Source organism: Pyxicephalus adspersus, chromosome 4, assembly GCF_032062135.1.
Source record: "Pyxicephalus adspersus chromosome 4, UCB_Pads_2.0, whole genome shotgun sequence".
Lineage (NCBI taxonomy): Eukaryota > Metazoa > Chordata > Amphibia > Anura > Pyxicephalidae > Pyxicephalus > Pyxicephalus adspersus.
The window spans coordinates 141,303,366-141,323,641 of NC_092861.1; the positions used below are offsets into that span (position 1 = coordinate 141,303,366).

The window sequence follows — 20,276 nt, forward strand, 5'->3', positions numbered from 1 at the left end:
TGATACACAAAGCTGGTGAGTGATTCATTCTACTTGTAATTAGCCCATTAGCCAGTACATTGCATCCATTGCAGCACTTGGGTACTTGGTTTGATTCCCAATAGGTACACTGCCTGTTTGGAGTTTCATTGTTCCTATTTGTTTCCGCTGGGTGCTTTTATTATTCTCTTACAATGAAAAGCACACAAGGAAGTAAAGAGGTTACATTCTAATCTGAATTTTCTGTGCAAAAGAAAGTTCTAGGCAGCCTCAGTCCACATATTGGCAGGAAAGCCCAGTGGATAGCGTTGTAGAAGAAGGCTGCTGTCTTGTGCGATGGAAATGTAGTCTTTTAGTAGATTATTATTGAACACCAATAACAGAATGATTGTGCTAGATTGTTTGCAATTAAAGGATATATTTAAATATATTTGATATTTGTGGAAAGAAGGTGAATGAAGAAGAACCCCAGCCACTAAGAAAAAAATGAATAACCCAAAAATAAGCGAATGCAACAATATTCACCTTTAGCCCCAAGTACTTTTCTGCCATTCTGATTACTAGCATTAGTTAATCCAGGTCTTCCTGAATCTAACCTCAATTTGTGGTCTCGTAGTGAGGGAAAAAGAAGTACATTGATGGGTTTATCTTTTTATCATTCAGCTCTTTCTTTTCCTATTGACTCCTTTTGTGCACTGATTAGCTACTATTACAGCTTCTTCTCACACTCCAGCCCTGGTGTACAAATATTAGGTCAAAGTCAGGTACTTACACTGCTTGCATGGAACAAAAACATATGGAATGGTATACTGATATTACCATAGTGTAGAGCTACATTCAGGTATACCCTGCATAATACAAGTCAATCCTATTCATGTAACTCTGGAAGTCCAAAGTCAAGTAAGTTCCTAGAAGTTTTTTTAGCTATGAAAAGCTTGAGGGAGTGGGATAATTAGGTTTTTCATGCCTATTCCTAAAAGCACAAAATAATGTCTTGACAGATTTGTTCCCTCTCTACAAGGTAAAAGGGCCTGAGGGAGAGCAGTCAATGACAATTAGGCCAAACTTCCCAACAATGGTCACAGCTCTGGTCATAATATGTTCACCTAATATTCGGATGAGCTCCTACAAACTCTTGGGAATTCCTATTGCTCCATATTTATGATAAGCAGCCTTTCTGGCCAAATTGAGGCAAATGAAATAGGAGGGGTGGTTGGTGTATGTTACACACAGGTTTGCCTTATATTGTTTATTTGAGGGGATTTTTTAGGGACTGCCAATCAGTAAGGGATGGTGGCAGTACATGAATTAATTATTATTAATCTTCTTAGGTCTCCTAAAACCCTCACTACTTCCCACCACTCCATATCTCCCTTCCTATTGTGTGAAACTCCCCCCACCCCCTAGATTGTAAGCTCTTTGGGGCAGGGTCATCTCCTCCTCCTGTGTCACTGTCTGTATCTGTCTGTCATTTGCTACCCCTATTTAATGTACAGCGTAATATGTGGGCGCTTTATAAATCGTGTTTATTAATATTCTTCAAGTATTTCTTCGAAATCGACTTGCATATTCAAAAGAGCTAAGGAAATATTATTTAAGCTGAACAATGTTTTAGCATTATGACCTAGGGCACTCCACTGGCTATTTTAGCTGAACAGACCATTCAGCATACTTTTTTAGCCGCACGGCTGTCATCGGCTGTCATCTGACAGCCGCTTGATCCCATTAGTCTCTTGACCAATGATGCCCAGGGTCTGTTCTAGCAAATTGGGGACTCAGCGAAGTCTGAAACTTACGATCATAGAGGAGAGATTGTGTAGAGACAGAGGACTCTGTGTTATTTGCCAATATGGGGAGGACAGCAGAGATAAGGGGTCTAAAAAAAGGACCAATAACTCAATTGTTGCAATAGGGAGGCCGGCGGCCTAATAAAAGCAGTATTTTTGTGTGCAGCTAGGGGTTAAATGGGCCAAATATAACAATTAGACTTTCAGGGCAGAAGAGTGGGGGTGATGGACAGGAACAAGGCAGAGAAGAATGGTACAGTAATATTTAAATGGAAAACACAATGAGCTCTGCAAGGTTTACTTTACCTAATGATTACAAAACTTCAAAAAGTCCTATCAGTTTCTTACTTCCCCTAACACTTTCCCACTACCCTCTTCCTCCAGCTACTTTAGAAAACTGTTCATGGTAAAAGACTGCTTAATGCCAGGAAAGTACGCCTGATGCAACACAAAAGATAAATAGCCCATGCTGCATTGCATTTCACCATAAATTATATCATGGCAGACTCTATGCAAACTTCTTACCGTTAACACTGCATTATATTTTACTGAATCCAGTCTGCTGCATGTGGAATATCATATCCCATTGAAAAAAATAAATTGTTCAGCTTTTTTATTGGATATGAGGAAAAAGAATCTCTTTCCATAGGGGACACACGAGCAGCACGATTACCATACTACACAATATCAACACTGCAATATTTAGTGAACTTTCCATTTGACATATTTCACCTTTCCCATTAGTGCACAAATACCCTCAGCAGCCACTTCAAGGTTTGCTGCACTCTAAGATACAGACTTACAGTTTTGATAATGTTAAATGTTTAGTTCATTCTACCGGAAAAGGTTGCTCAAGATTTTTAAAAACATCTGCCCACAACTTGTGCGCAGACTATGTGTTATTACCTTATTACCTATTTAGGTATAGGTACTGTGGGGAAATGAGTCTTCAAATTTCAATAAGGTATGTTTAGACTGGTGGTAAGATTAATATAGTTAATGCTTCCTCACACCCTGAACCGTTTCCTTCCATGTATTATCTCACCTGCAAAAGCCCTTAGAAAATGAAAGGGATGGCAATGGGCGGTTCACTACTGCCCATTGCAAATTGTTTTGGTGGTGTTTTAAGAACTTAGCCATAAGAAACAATGCAATCTCATCACCTCTCTTCTGTTACTTCTACTGTTGGAGAATTTTAGCATCCTGCCGCCAAACACCAGCTGCTTTAGGTTAAGTGTAAGAACGTAAGGGCCCGTCCCCATGAGTGCTTTGCAACAGCCTATGCAATCCATTACACATGACAATGTATGCTTTTCTGCAATGCATATCACATGTGGTTGTAATATACATTGACATTCATCTTTATTAGTACCCCAATGCAACTGATCAATGCACTGCAGCGTGTTTTCAAAAGTGCATGATTTAAAATAAAATATTTATTAAATTCTCTATCAGGGACACTGACAACAATAAAATACTTACATACAGGAGACAGTAGGTTCAATTCACCTAGGCTAATTTCACACGGGCGGTCTTGCAAAGCTCAAGGTGGTTTGGAGTTTCTCCATTGAGAGTTCATCTGAGTTCAGTTCCCACGGTCACCGGGCTGTACTTATCATTGATGTACTTATCAAAAAATGTTTTCAGTCCTGGACCAAATTCAATTTAGGTTTGCTGGATCACCCAGGTTCTCCCATGATAGTCTATCTTCCCCAATCTTGAGGAACTTAAATAAATCAGGTCCATTCTGTGCAACAATGTGCAAGATGTATGTAAGGTAAGTATGACCCTAACTTCATCCTTGACAGCAGCAGTCCCCAACATGTGGTTCTTCCCCTTTGATTGACACCCACTCATGCGCGTCTCAGAGTCTGTAAATTTAGTGGTCCATGGGGCCACTGCTTTACAGGTACGTTTGTTATGTAATAGGTACTTTGGGAAGAGAAAGTGTCAACAGACTTTTCAAAAGGTTGGCTTTAAAAATATAAAAATTCCAAATGATAAAAATGTAAACTGGACTGTTCATGAGAATTAAACACAGGTATTAATAAACCAAGTTATAAATATTTGATAAAGTTCACTCGGATCTAATAGTATGTAAAATTACAGATGTATTTTCTCATTACAGAACAAATTCTGCATCAGACATCTCTGTGTTTTGCCTTGGATGACATTCCTCTCCGTATTTTTTCCGAAAGCATTAGTAACACACAAACAGACCTAATACATTGACATAATCCTGTACGTATATGGTGTATCCAGTGCTGGATGAGGCACTTAGAATGCAAAGTGAAGCCTAAAGCTCGGATTATCCATGTCAGAGATTTTATAACGGGGGAGGCTGTTGCTAATGCTATGTGGATTTGTGACTTTGTGGTGCTCGGCTGAAAGTTGCCAGCTCCATTACTACACGGAAAAGACAGAGGATGGCGCTGTCATAAAATACTAAACCTCTAAAGCAGCTCTCCATGGTGCACAATAGACATGGTGAGCATTGTCACATCAAAAAAAGTAATTATCTAGTAATCTGGTCTGTCTATAAATCCACAGTTGAATTAGAATGATATGTATATATTATATTTAATTTATTAGTTAATCAAAGCAGATTTTAATGGTCATCATCATCAGCAAAAAAAAAAATAGAACAAATAAATGTAATTCAAAAACTTTTTTCTTTTAAATCCCAGAGTAAAAGCTGTCTAGTTCTGCATTGTCTCACCTGCGCCTATTCCAGTGTGGCCTCTGCCATCTTCTTCCTTCTCTTCCTTGCTTAGATCTTTGGCCATCTTGATTGACTGAGATGACATGCGCCACAGGGAGGGATGTGTTGGGTTTCCCAATGTTCAGCTCAGCAATTTTGACATTTTACGGGTGATCAGGCAGGTGAGTATGTTTTATTGCGGAAGGAACATCGCCTGTCTCTTTCTGCAATAAAACTCTGCCGGATCACAAATTTTAAAGTGGACCTATCACAAAAGAAGTTACTTTATATAAAAGCGTAAAGGAAAAATTAGCTTCTTTTTTTATCTTCTAAAACTTTTTTTTTTTAATTCTCTCTTTACCGCTGTGGTGCAGAGCCTCCTGGCATTCCTACGTAATGTTTTCCGGAAGTCTTCGGGCTGCTCCTTCTGCACATGCCATGTCTGCCCAATCTGGGATTCGCAAAAGCGGCTTTATCAGACTATAAAAATAAAGGCATGCGCAATGAGATCTGCACTTTTCTATTACAGGTACATCAGGCTACGTCACCCGCTCTTACGCCTGTGCAGTGGAGATTGGTGATGTTACCAAAAGAAGGAAGAGGTAGGAAATAGATGGTAGCACCTAGCGCTTCCTCCATGCCAAGATGAAGGAGAATTCCAGGACCTAATCGAGGCCAGGTATGAAAGGATCAGGGGAACTGTGGAAGAAACGGTAAATGGTCTTTTTTTTAATTTTTAGTACGGTTCTGCATTAGGGCCCCTTTCAGACTTGCAGTAAACCATAATGTTGTAACACTTGCTTACCCACACTCTCAGCTGCTCCCATTCAACTGTATAGCAGCTGTTGGGAACCAACCACTTTGTGTAAGCGTTTGCATATGGTTGCATTTGGCTTGTGGTTGCGGTGGGGAGGCATAACGGTTCCCAGTGTTTGAACGGTTCCCAAAAGTGACATCTTACTTCAGGTTGTCCAGTTGCTTACAGTGGCTCTGGTGGAAGAGCGGCACCAACGCCACAAATACAAGAGCAATCCACTTGAAATTCTCTATACAAACTTGCTGTACCCAATGCTCTCGGATTGTTTTTTCCCTGTTAATTTGACAAGTGTTTATAGGAATGTATTCTTTTGTTTCCAGGGGACAGAAAACATTTTATACGTTGGGACGATTCACTTTCAAATATCCCCAGGACCTTCTCCTAATTTCTAGCCCAGTGTAATAATCTGATATCCGACTTCCAGGGAAATTGATACAAATACACAGAGGAGGAGAGCCAAATGTTAACACAAGCAGCTAAAAAATGAATTAAAATGAAAAAAGCCATTAAGGGAAATGTCACTTGTAATCTGCGCTGTCATTTTTACCACGAAGGAAGATAAAAATGGGAATCACAATCTATCTTGTTTCTTCTATAAGTGTGCATTGCAATCAGAGGCAACTTGCAGAATCAAATAAATGTATAATGATTTACAGCTGATCTGCAGCCTTTTCTTAACTCTTGCACAGTTGCATGGGTTCCTTTTTTGTACACAAAGTACTCTGATATCACTGCACACTCTGGGCTTCCTATTGTGTGCATTAGAAGCTGCAGAAAGTAATTTCCTGGCTGGCGGACATCCAGCATTATCTAGCCCAGAAGTGTCAAACTCAAATACACAGAGGGGCGAAATTAAAAACTTAGACCAAGCCGGGGGCCAAACTTGAAATTTATTTAAAAAATTGAGGAAGTTTACTACTTCATCCATAACTTACAAAAACAAACCCGTCTACACACACTTTATGGTTGAAAAGACTAATTTCTATCTATCTATGCAGGCTGTGTGTTGTTCATCCTCTCACACCACAAGTTTGTCTGACACTAAATATTACACTATCCAGTCTCTAATGGATTAAAACAAACACAATGCCCCTGGTAGTCAGGCACCATGTGATCATTGCCTAGGCTTTGTGTCACATGATGGGTGTACAGAAATAATGTCTATGTATTGCATGTATTGAAAAGGATGGGGTGAGGTGGTAACATGGGTGGGCGGGCCAGATGTAGTTCATTTTCTGAATTTTTTAGGGGGCCAAAAAAGGGACCTTGAGGGCCAGATTTGGCCCAGGGGCCAGAGTTTGACACCCCTGATCTAGTCCTTTCCTCCTCCCCCTTGCTGCTTTTTCCCACCCCATTCACTCATTCGATCTCAGCTCCATCAATCAGCTTTCAATAAACCAGCACAACATGTTGGAATATCCACCACTTCTTGTTTTAAGTTTTCTTTGAGCAGCACCCTGCTGGCACCTTCCACCAGCCCTCTCACCATCTGCCTGCACTGCATAAAGAAGCACATAGGCCCAGTTATGGTGTCACTGGGCCTACACAAAGCTATGTAAAAATAAACAAAAACAGGTTTCATTGAATCATTGTATTAGCATGATGATGATGGGAAATATAGGATTAAAGTTTAACTGACTGCCTAAAGGAGCTGATTTACTAAAAATACATTCAGACTGTTCATATAAAAACGTGGATTATCATTCTGCAAGGAACCGAAATACATGCAAGAAAAAAAAAACTAAAAAAAAAAAACAGGATTATTCTTGCATATGATTAAATAGTTGAAGTCAGACGAGCTTCATCTTATTTGCAGTTCATTTTGCTTTGTGAATGGCCTAAAATTCCTTTAGTAAATCAACCCCAAAGTCTATTTAAATCAATGTTTTCCAACCAGGGTACAGTAGCATGATGTATGAAATATATAGCACTGCATAGATCAGTGTTTCCTAACCAGGGTCCCTCCAGAGGTTGCTTGGGGGTTCCTTGAGCAGTTTGTACCTCTCAGGTCAGTATAAGTGACACCAATGATCTTTTTGGCTATCCCCATGGGTGACATTCTTCCCAATGGCGGGTAAAGTAAGAGGAATTATTCCCACTGACCACCACACTAATATACTGTGAGCTGTGGATATAGTAATTATAGCTGGTGATCCCTAAAGATCTGAACGTTATATCAAGGGTTCTCAATGTTAATAAAAAGTCAAGAAACACTGATCTAAACTAAAAATATTTTGTTTCAGCTCCCCCAATCCTTAGATGTGGTGGCTGTATTAGTTTTCTTTATTTCAGATTATTTCTTTATTTCACAACATAGATACCTAGGAAGGGGAAAACCAACCTTTTCTCTATTTCAGACTGAGTATACTTCTGTAAGTACAGAAAAAGTCCTGTTGATCTTGGCAGATATTCAGTGACCTTGTATATTCCAGTCCATTAAGATGAATTTACAAACAATGTTATGCCCAGTTTTCCTTTCTGAACTATAAAACCTTTCTTTTATTTAAATCAGATAGGGGGGGGTGATCATATTTAATAGAGTTGGAGGACAGAAATAACTTTTTTAGTTATTTCTCTCTCCACCATTGTTCTATTTTCCCTCTCTTTATGTCTAGGCAAATTCTTATCAGTAGGACAGGAATTAGGGATAACTATCTCCAATGGAGCCCCTGCAAGTAGGAAACTGATTATTAAGCAAATCTTTTTCTTCTATATCCACAACTAAAATTAAAAAAACTCTCTTTGGCTTGAACATTTCAATTGTAATGGGTTATAACTTTGTAAGAATTGATACATAAATACCTAACCTAATGAAATGTTATGTCACATGCTCCATTGTTATATAGCGCATGGTGTGTCTTGTGCTTCTCTCTCTCTGTATGGAATCACCAGCCTTCCTTTTCTTTTCAGCACCAAGGACAGCGCCTGCACGCCAATATCCCGTACAGACAGTGCTGAATGGAGAATTGTTACTGCTGATCTATTGTGGGAAACTGAGTTGCAAAAATAAAAAGACAATGAGGTTCATTAAATAAAGGAACATAGGATGTTCACCAGTATGGTGAATTATTCACTTTTAAGGGAGATTTCACTTATCTTGCTAAATTAGATGAAGCTCTGCTGACTTCAGACATCTGATTATGAGCAAGGAAAAATCCTATTTTTTGGGGGGATTTTCTTGCACATTTGTGGGTATTCTTTGCTAAACTAATGCCTGAGCTGAGAAATGTGTCCCTAATTCACTTTGCAAGTGAATATCCTGTATTCCTTTGGTAAATTTATATATATATATTATTTTTTAATGTACAGCACAGCGTAATATGGTGGCGCTATATAAAAACAGTTTTTTATTATTATTAATATATATATTATTAGTATAATATGATTATATATATATATATATATATATATATATATATATATATATATATATACAAAGCTGCATAATTTATATATGTTTAAATATATTAGGCAGAGTGATAATAAAATGTACTTGGCCTGATTTATTAAAGTTCTCCAAGGTTGGAGAGGATACACTTTCATTAATGAAGCTGGGTTATCCAGTAAACCTTAATCTGGTCCAGGATTCAAAACATTTGCTAGCAAATAGCAAATGACTTAGGAGAAATCCATTCCAGGTTTGCTGTTTCACCCCGATTTACTGATGAAAGTGTTTTCTCTCCAGCCGTGGAGAGCTTTAATAAATCAGGCCCATTATCTTTGGTTAGCAATGAAGCCAAATGGCATTGACAATTAGCACTCAGTTTATTCTACATATATTGATCTTATTTATCTAATGCTTTGTGCATTCATATCCCTCTATCAGTCACAACTTGTTTAGTAGACTGCAAGAAATTGATATCAAAGCAGAAATACACACTTGATAATCACCTGTCCCCATTCCTTTGAATGACGCAGCCATCTACTTCTTTCATTACGTGGACGCTTCTGTTGCGGGATGATCTTTCTCTCATGCAGACAGGCACAATGGTAGTTGGGATTGCTGGGTATTCTTTGGTCCATGGTAGGAGGGATTATTACAGATGGGACATTACCTGTACCTGTCCCTTTCTGCAATTTTGATCTGCCATATCATGGATTTTTAAAACTTTAGTCCTGCTTTAACTCAATTTCAAGTAATAATTCTGCTTGGATTTAAAAAGAATATTTAACAATGTATAAATGAATTCAAAGCAGCATTATTATGTTTCTTTTATATCTATCTGACGTTCAGCTTTATACTAATTTGTTTCAATCTCTACAAATAATGATGCAATCACAGCAATAAAATTGCAATTCAATAAACAGGATGGGAATTAATGACAGCAGACTTTACATCATATAGAATACCCAGTCTATAACCGGCAATACTGACACAGTAAAGCCGCAACGTCAGCAGGCAAATTGTAGAAGTATGCAAGCCGATTGTCATATGGAATCATCCTACGTCTATAGACGCCCCCTAAGAGACTCTACTAACTTTCACACAGTTGCTTTGTCATTTTTCTGGAATTGCTCACTAAATGAAAAAAGGTAATTTGCAGCATTCACATTGCACATTGTCCAGTTAGAAATTTAAATAAAATTTGCATGTTTTGGAAACCGCTCAACAAGAAAACATGAGCAGCAGCCGGAACAGATCATTTGCTATGGCATGCGTGGAGGCAAATATCTATTCTTCATACTCTAGATGACATGAGCTTTCCCTGATCTGAGAACTACTTTCTGAAGAGTCTGCTGAACACAATAATTTGGGCACTTTAGCTAAATTGGCCATTTGAAAATAACCGTTTTATCGGCAATGATGGAGAGCCATGAAAAGCTGCCTTACACCCCAACCTTGACATTACAGCGGGTGCGTTTGGTGTATTTGTACTGGATGAGAGCACAGTGACTTCAGGTAGTGCAAACACCCCATGCAAACTGCCTGTAATCATGATGGAAACCCTGGGGTGATTTTCTAATAGAATATAGGCCGTTCACTTAGCAAAGGGAATTATCGCCTTGCAAGGAGGAAATACCGAACAGACAAAAGGAAGTTAGATTGTTGGAATGGTCATAGCATCACATGGCATTATATTTGGAAGACATTAGATCATTGTATAGTGGAAATGCTTTTCTTGCCTGTTCACTCAACTCTGGTTCCACAATGCAATAATAGACTTAAATTTTCTAATTATGTACTGTTATTTATTGTCTCCATTATATACCGGACTTTAATGGGCTGCCACCTAATACTAGTGAATGAACAAGGGAACTGCAGGGGCTACACATAATAAAGATTTGGATATGAATTAGCTATCTTTCCCCTCTATCCCACTGCTGCCAGGGGAGACACTCTGAATATCAATTTGATAAAATAAAAATCCAGCTGGTGTGCAAATGGAAATGAATATTTAAAGAAGCTTTAATTTACTTTTTGGAACAATTCATTCTTGAAAACAATTAATTGTATTGATAGATTAATGTTAAACTGGACCTCATCTGAAGATGGGAAACATAAGCGTACCTATACTCGGTAAACTAAGGTTTTTACCCTTTTATGTAAAGTAAAAATTCTGTTTTTTTTTTTAAAAAAGGTGCAACACCGCCCCCCCAATTCTCAGCCGCCGAGGTGGTCGGGAATTAATGGGACCACAAAGCCTCCCAGGACACCTACTTCAGGCATCCCAGGAGGCTTTTGGGCGCTCCTGCGCTGAATTAGCCTTTTTGCTTAAAGAGAAAAATTTGCTGATCTCACGCATGCTCAGTAAGATCGGCAATTTTTTTTTTCCATCCTACGTCACCCGATCTCGCGCCCAGGTCGGGTGACGTAGGATGAAGAACCCGGAAGAGAAGACGCTTGCTCCAGGATGGATGCCGAGACAACGCGGGACCCGATGCTGGACACCCCCAGAAGATCAGACTGCCCTTCGGGATTGAAGTTAAGTGTGTTTTTGTTCAACTTTGTTGAGTATAGTTCCTCTTTAACCACCCCCTAAAATGAGCCTTTGACTGTCAACCTCCTCCCCCTAACCACAAAATATTCCCCTTACTTCAATTCCCTATAAACATTGAATGTCAATCAAAAGCCAAAACTTTTTTTTTTACTTGAGTTTTGGATTGTTTTTCTTTGCTATTGGTGACCACACAAGGGCTATTCAACTTTCTATTCGTCCACAGGAGATTTTCTCTCACTTCTGGTTGTATCACCACAAGAAGAATGAAATACTCCCCAAAAAGACAGGCTAAAAAACTGGCAGACATTATCCCCATTCCCCATATCCATAACTAAACAAAGTTTGGTCTAAACCCAATCTAAATCTAACCCCTTAGTCAATATCTAAGCTTAAAGCGGAACTATACCTAAATGTAAGGCAAGGTTATTATTGCAGAAGGTAAAGACTATGTCCCTCCTTTATGAAATAAATGTACCTCCCTGTTTGCAATCAATTCCGTAAAGTACATTGCATGCACATGCACAGCTTAGGGTACGATGCCGCGTTTCCCAGAATACCCCCGACTGCTGGAAATAATGAAATTTCATGCGCATGCCAGAAGTTACATCATTCTAGTCTGGCCAATCAAGATGGCCAAAGATCCAGAACCTGGAATAGGCCCCGTGAGGATGTTAGCATTGGTGAGTATATTTTTCAAATTGTGATCAGGGAGTTAAGTTGATTTTATTGCTGAAGGAATATTGCTTGTTCCTTCTGCAATTTACAACCTGCCTGCTTGTATTTTTTTTCTAACTTAGAATATTTTTTAAAGTGGACCTATCACCAAAAGTTTTACTAGGGTAGATAAACCTTTTATGTAAAGTAAAAATTACCACGACGGTAGACAGAGAGCGCAGAGGGTTCTGGCTGCTCCTTCTGCGCATGCCTAAGATTGGGGATTTTTCATGTAATGAGAAAAGAAAATGCGTAGTGAGAAGTTTCCCATTTATAGCAGGCTTTGTTACCTGATCTCATCCTTGTGCAGTGGGAGATCAGGGGACACAGCCAGAAGAAGAAGGAAGACAGAGAAAGATTGTGGCAATGTTGGATTACAGGACAGCAAAGAACCCAAACGATGACAGCGCAGGAGGGATCGTTAGATCTGCGGAAGTTGAGTATGATTTTTTTTTTAGTTCTGGTTTAATGCCTTCCCTGAGCCTAACACCAACCTGATTGCAAACATTCAGTTCATGTTGAGTCTTACTTGTTTTACTTTGTGCAGAATTTCTGATTCAGAATAGCAAGTATATGACAACCACTCCACACACTGCATCAAGATTTGAATTTTGTAGACAAAAATATAATTAAAAACCCAATCACTGACCTCATCCACGTTTTCAAAGGCGTTGATGACATCATACGGCAAACAGGATAAGAGATCGATGACAAACCATGTCTTCAAGTAGTTCATTCGTATTAACTTTGGGTCCGAAATGACTTCCCCGGCAGGCCCAACAAAGGTGGTGTGAAAATTAAGTACAATGTCCACCAAAAAAATGACATCCACAATACTGTCCACCACCAGCCAGGCCACATTGTTCTGTTTGGTTTTGAAGGAGACATTGTAGGGGACCAGGATAGCGGTGTAAAACGTTAATATCAAGATCACCCAGTCCCAGGTGGTTTTGAAGACACAGTAATGAAGAATGATATGAGGAGGGGTCTTCGGGGCTTCTTGTTTGTATTGTGGAAGAATCTCAGAGCCGAGCTGCAGCACCTAGAAGATAAAAGTGTATATTGATAAAATACCTTACTGGATTACTTTTTATTGATAGAATCTACTAAGAGACAGTGCTGGGCTAATCACACCGATTCTCCTTCCCACAAGATACCAGTTTATTCCTTGATCCTTGTGGCTGAACAGAGTGATTGGGGAGTAAAGAAAAGGATTAAACCGGTGTTTCTGAAACTTTCAAACATGGGGGAACCCCTTGAAATAACGTTAGGTCTTCAGGGGACCCCTGCTATAATTACTAACTTTGGAAATTCAGGTCAACATTTGCAACAAAGGTGCCTTTAAAGGTACTATGAATGAGAATTATAGATTAGGCACCAATAAATACATCCAATATGTCTTGTTGATAGGTATTTAGCATTACCTGTAGGACATGTCCTTTGTTCCTATATCAGTTCTTATGTTTGGCTAGCATAAATGGAAGTTATGGGTCAGGAAAAGAAGAGCTGAAAGAACAAATAATGGTCCTCTGATTGTTCTCGTTCCCCAATCTTGTTATTTAAAAAAACAATGATCCCTGATGCCCCACAACGATAGGACTTACCACACATGGAACCTTTGCTTTGTTTTGGTCTGAACCTTTAACTATGAGCTCTATTTATAAAACAGGGAATCTGACATTCCCTCAAACGTTCCCCGGTGGGAATCAATTACTACAATTGAAACACCTGGACCTGGAAGATTCCTACCAGGGAATGTTTGAAGGAATGTCAGATTCCCTGTTTTACAAACAGAGTCCTTTGTGTTGGTTGTTTACAAATCTGTAGGAAATTCCTCACCACCCAACTACTTCATGAAGATGGCCACAGATTCCCAGATATCAGGTACAATATTAAGAGATTTAAGGTTTCATGTTCTTTCATACACTTCTTCTCTGTAATCCTATACTGTTTTATCTACTTAAAGTTTTTACATTAGTTTCTATTAATAACACAGGGGATCAGATATTCCCTTAAACCCCCCTTGTGGGAATCTTCCACATCCATGTATTTCAATGGCAGTAACTGATTCCAACCAGGAAATATCTGGTCAGATTCCCTGTTTTATAAATAAAGCCGCCTGTTTTATATATACAGATTTCAATCAGAGAGCACCCATGATCTTGGATTTCCAGAGTATAACAAGTTTTCTAAAAAAAAGAAAGAAAGCATGTCAGGAGCTGTTTAAGTCGTTCTTCTCTCTCAAGTTTATGGTCCAACTGGTTGTTAGGTTGAGATAGGGTTAATGTTTCCTTTTTACCCTTGAACTGTTTCCTCTATAGGGCATATGAATAAAAAAAATATGTTTGAAAGCAATTGGTTTAGTACTGACCTCTGCCATTTGCTGTAAAATGTGCAAATTATGGTTATTTAAGAACCTGGACAATGGTACAGGCAGCCGGGCAGCAAAGGGAGCCAGCCACCGGAAGCACATGGGAAAACTTGTTCCCACAGCAAATCTGAACTTAGCCTCAACTGGATCTTTTTTATGTAATGACCATAACATATTCACTATAGATTCATCTTAAGGAACTGTGAATGATGACAGTTTTTCATATTTATGTAAGCGAATGGATGAATTGATCAGGTCTATAAAAAACTTTCTAAATTCACCATAGAATAATCTATACCAATTTAGATTGCACTAAAAGCCTTTCTCACTAATGACCACAGCATAATACTGATCTATAGGCAGACACATACTCGTGCCTGTTTGCTCAGGGGAGCTAATATCTTGCTAATAGTAAACAGTCAATATCTAATTAATCTGAATAATGACATAATCAGCGTACATTTCACATGATTTATTGAAACGTGTTCTTGTGATTTGTGCTGCAGGAAACCCAGAGAGGTATCTGCCATGTTTGTTTAGGTTGGCCCAAAGCAGAACTGGGATTAGTTATTACTCAGGGTTTATTATATATAAAATATATAGGGTGCCCAAAGTTAGAGTGGAAAAACCCCTACATTTTCATCCATTACTGGATAATTGTCTGGAAGAAAACATAGATAGATAGATAGATAGATAGATAGATAGATAGATAGATAGATAGATCTTGCATTAGGACTATCCTCCTTTGATTAATTTGCATCAAACATAGACCAACAAATTGCCATTGGCCTCAAAAGAGTCTTATACAGTACATGACAACTCAAAGGCTGCATTTGCCTTCCACTGAGATAAATTTACTAATACATGGCAAGTCCTTTTAAAGTATGCTAAATATTCAATAAAGAGATATTACCCAGTCTGCCTAGTTGCCATGTCTCAAGCCTTGACGTACTTTGCTGTGCCTTGTGATATTAAGCATACAATAATAATAATGCCCACATACATGTGCCATGCATAGTCATTATCCTCTGGTCATCCTGGTGGCATCTGGCACAAAGTACTTACCAGGTAACAGTGATGAGCCCATAAGGCAGGAGATGAAAGAGTTTGTTTTGTATATTGTTTTGTTTGTATATGTGGTTGCACTTACAAAGCTTACAAAGCTGCACCCCAGGCTTTTCTAAATGCCACCTAAACGCATAGGCCAAACTTGCTAAACTTCACCCTGTTTGGGGTCAAAAGCGGGAATACCCCACCAACAGAACCATCTTTAGGAGATTTGCTTAATATTAATCTAGGAAGAAGGTCCTAGAGAAGATCCCTATAAATCGCTATTAAAAGAATGTAGTTTTACTATGTTACATTTCTACTTTTTTACTGATATCTATAGAAAAGAAGATTTAATTTCCTGCCTCCTATCACATCAATTGATAAAAAAAAGGAAAGAAAAGGAAAGAAAGAAAGAGGGGGGTCAAGAGAGAGAAAGAGAGAAAAAAAGAGAGAGAGAAAGAAAGAGAGAGAGAAAGAAAGAAAGAAAGAAAGAAAGAAAGAAAGAAAGAAAGAAAGAAAGAAACAACCTATACAGCGTTGATATTAGGAAAGAATAAGCAACCCAGGGAATGTAAGACAGACAGAATGGGTAACGCAGGGGTCCTTAAAGGCCTGAGCACTTGTCATTTCCTCGCACTTTTCTGCATTAACAGAATGTCTATGGGAAGACAAGGTCCATCAGATATGCCACAGGGGGGACCCTGGGAATTCACCAGATAACTCAAATAATTCAAAAGAAGTGACTTTTTAGATGTTAAAACTGGACCTGTCTTCAGTGCGAGACCAAATCATCGCAGCTTAAAACATGAGATTCATCTTAAGAATAACAAGGCAATGTAAAACATCTGGAGCTGAACACCAGACAGAAGGTCAATTATATCTAAGGCCTCAGTAATGTTTCATTCCACGGCTGTAAATTGCTAAATCGTTGGCCTTCAGTGAAAATCTGACCACACATTTTATAACCTCGTTATTTAGTTACATGTAAAAAAAAAATACAAGGCCATTGGGCATTTGTTTTATCATTTTTATTTGTTTTTGGGTTTGAATGTGGGCATTTTTCCATGAGTATTTCTGCGTTTTTACATTCATCTAAGGTCTAAGCAGGGATCAGGGACCATTGCCATGGAAGGAAGGAGTAGCCGGCCCCATGCAGATCGGGCCCTTGGCCCCAGCTCAATCATGGAAGCCTCAGGGAAGCAATGGGCATCCCAAACCCAATTTTGCTAAAAGGTTGTATAGGTCTATTTAGGTTAATGTAACAATATAACATATTCATCTGAGACAGAAATTTTCATTTTCGGAAGGAGTAGCTAATCCCTAACCCTTGCAGATCCTGCCCCAGTTAGGATTTGGAGGCCTCATTGGAGTAATGGTATTCTAGTACCCCCAAGGGAGCATCTTGTACCCTAAGGTTTCTTGGTGGTACCTAAAAGTCTGACCTCTCGGTACAAGTATAGTTATGAAGACCAATAGACTTTGTATTATCTACCTCCACTGTCACAGTTATTCCTCCAATTTTGTTGGTTGGGCTGGATAGACTTGTGTCCTTTTTTTTTAATTCTGTAATGCAACAATGTAACAATTGCAACTTTGTAAAGATGACACTAACATCTAATAGTCACCAGAAAAGACCCATTTTGCAGGATCCAAAAAGACGCACCTGTCCGTTTCTATGCAATGCGAGTTTGTATGAATAAGATTGTGCTGAGGGGTCTGGCTGTTACTCAGCTCTGCCAGCACAGGGCACCAAAGTGTAAGTAGGGGGTTCAAACAGAAAAAGAGCTCTATAAACCATATCCCAGCAAACAAGTCAGAAATATTGTGTAATGCATGTAAAGCATGAGATTTCTATAAACCTTTATTTTGGCAGCAACAAGATAGGAGGTGGGCATGAGATTTAAACTTGTATACTAGGTCTATGCTTTCTTCAAAAGTAATGTCTGTGCATATATGAAAAACACAAAATAATGCAACTCTAATTTCATTAATACACAACAGGCCTGATTTATTAAAACTCTCCAAGATTGGCGAAGTCAAACTATCATGGGGAAACCAGGTTGATCCAGGAACCCTGGAATGAACCTTATCCAGTACTGAAAACATTTGCCAAGTAATAGCAAATGATTTTAAGAAATCCATTCCAGGTTTGCTGCATCACACAGGTTCTCCCATGATAGTTTATCTTCTCCAATCTTGAAGATCTTTAATAAATCAGGCCCAATGCAATGTATTTCTGTACTTCAAATTGTGCAATATCTAAATATGACTTGGTACCAATCTCGGAACAGCTAAAAGTACAGGAAGGGAAAAGAAACACAAGAAGCCAATCGTACAATTAATGCTACATTGCAAGCAGCTGTCTAATAGGAGGAATCAGGAAACAGAGTAACAGAGAGATGGCTCATGTGCAGCTTCTCTTGTCACTGCTCAGTCACGGGATGGAATTGGAACTTCTATGTAAAAATAAAACTGCAACAGAGAGAAATAAGATGTCCAGTCTTGCTAGACAGGGTTATGTTGTGGGGCAGAGCTGTATAACCTCAGAAATAGATGAAACGTGATACAAAACTATGGACAGGCAAACAGCAGCCTTATATTTATTTCATCAATGTGGGAACTTTTAGGCAAAATGAAACAATTCAAAGCACAGTAGACCACCATGTGAGCTTTCATATGATTTAATACCTCAATGTGGCCTTTTTAACACAGCCAACCTATAGGGAAGGATTTGGTGGCATGAATGAACATGGGCCGCATAGGCAACATTTCCATTGTACCAATCCCAGCATGTTTATACTGCAATAAATGTTCCCTATGCTACAGGCAAATACCCAAATTCTACAAATCCCCAATCTCCAAGCCTAATATATTTTCCAGCCCTGAACAATGACGGTGAAGGTGATTAATCACAGGAAATTATTTATCTCAAACGGAAACCAGGAAAATGTACGTCTCCGGTGTCATATCTACAGGAACCTGTACGATCTTTACTGAGCGGAGTCATTGGTATTCCTCCTTATTCCTATCAGAGTCTACGCCGAGTATGAACAGCGGCTCAGTCAGCTGTGTGAGAGCAAGCGGCAGCCATGAATGCAAATGTCTCCTAATCACCACTGTGTCTTAAACAAGAGAGAGTATTAAACAAGGCACCAACGTTCCGAAATATCGTTCCAGCCGCTGCCCACATCCCCAACGTGCGTCAATATATCTATATTACCCATTTCTGTTTGACATTCGTATGCTTTGTATCATTATGAATAAAGTGCATGCAGATGAAATTGATGTCTGTGCAAGTCAGGGTTGCATTGGAAAGAAAAATGGATGTCAGTACTTCAGCTTCTACATCAAATGTTTTTTTGATATTTCAAAATTCAGTGTAATAACTATTTCAGTTTTAATATCATTTTTATTAAACCTTTTTTATTTACTGAAGCTGTCATACCAGAAAATATGAAAAAGAAAATAAAAATTAGGTGTCAAGAACAGATTGGATCCAATGACCCTGGTTTAATAAAGCTCCCCAAGACTGGAGAGGATACACTTTTATCAGTGAAGCTGGGTGATCCAGCAAACCTGAAATGGATCTGTTCCAGGATTCAAAACATTTCCTAGCAAATAGCAAATGATTTTAAGAAATCCATTCCACTCAGCTTCACTGAAGAAAGTGTATTCTCTCCAGCCTTGGAAAGCTTTAGTAAATCAGGCCCAATATGCTTTCCATTACAGTGCTTTATGTTACATAATGAACAGACAGACAACAATCCACTATGGATAATAAATGATTATTTTTTAGCAACAAGGTGCATCACATAGATAGTATGCACATCGTAGGATGGATTGGGAACTGGGGTCCACCATACCATGTGCTGGGGGTAGCATTCATAAAGCATTCTGGTAACACACATTAGCTCATATGTTGCAATAGCAAATTTAAATTGTCTCTTAAGGATATATTTATACAGCAGATCACCTAATGAAGTTATGGAATACATTTTACCAATGTTAACAACACTGTTATTCGGCCCTCCCCTCAGGCACGTTGTCTTGGTGTCACCTTTGATTCTGCCCTCTCATTTACCCCCCATATTCAGAACATTTCCAGGTCCTGTCACTTTCACCTACGCAACATCTCCAAAATCGGCCCCTACCTGTCCCCTGAGACCACCAAACTCCTTGTACATGCACTTATCTCTCGTCTGGACTACTGTAACCTCCTCCTCTCTGGTATTCCACTAACCCGACTCTCTCCTCTACAATCTATTATGAATGCTGCAGCCAGACTCATCCATCTTCCCTCCGCTCCTCTTCTGGTGCATCTCTTTGTAGTTCTCTTCATTGGCTTCCATTTTCACCTTTGCTCGTGTGCTTTGTCTTCGAATCCCTCCACAGTTCTTGTCCCACTTACCTCTCTGACCTGATAGAAAAATACTCCCCCAGTCGCTCTCTCCGCTCTTCCAATGACCTCCTAATGACTTCCTCACTCATAACCTCATCACACACATGGCTCTAAGACTTTTCTAGAGCTGCCCCAACTCTCTGGAATGGTCTTCCTCGTCCTATTCGGCTTGCTCCTACTTTCTGCTCATTTAAAAGAGAACTCAAAACCCATTTTTTCAAACTTGCCTACCCATCTTCTTCTGTCTTTTGAAACCATCACTACTTCCCACCACTACATATCTCCCCTCCTATTGTGTGTTAATTCCCCCACCTCCTAGATTGTAAGCTCTTCGGGGCGGGGTCCTCTCGTCCTGTGTCACTGTCTGTATTAGTCTGTCATTTGCAACCCCTATTTAATGTACAGCGCTGCGTAATATGTTGGCGCTATATAAATCCTATTTATTAAAAATAATAATAATGACTCCTGACGTCAGACTCTTCCCCCTAGTCCCAGGCTCCATGTCCTTGACCAGAAAGG

The 20,276-nt window shown here is 39.1% G+C and overlaps 1 protein-coding gene across 1 annotated transcript in view; it reads right to left on the reverse strand.

Annotated features, from left to right (window-relative positions):
• Window positions 1–20,276, reverse strand: part of KCNH1 (potassium voltage-gated channel subfamily H member 1) — a 221,179-nt gene that overhangs the window by 163,198 nt on the left and 37,705 nt on the right. Inside the window, exon 6 of the mRNA XM_072409818.1 lies at window positions 12,587–12,979. Within this exon, the coding sequence (XP_072265919.1) occupies window positions 12,587–12,979 (393 nt within the window). The remainder of the gene's footprint in view (window positions 1–12,586; window positions 12,980–20,276) is intronic.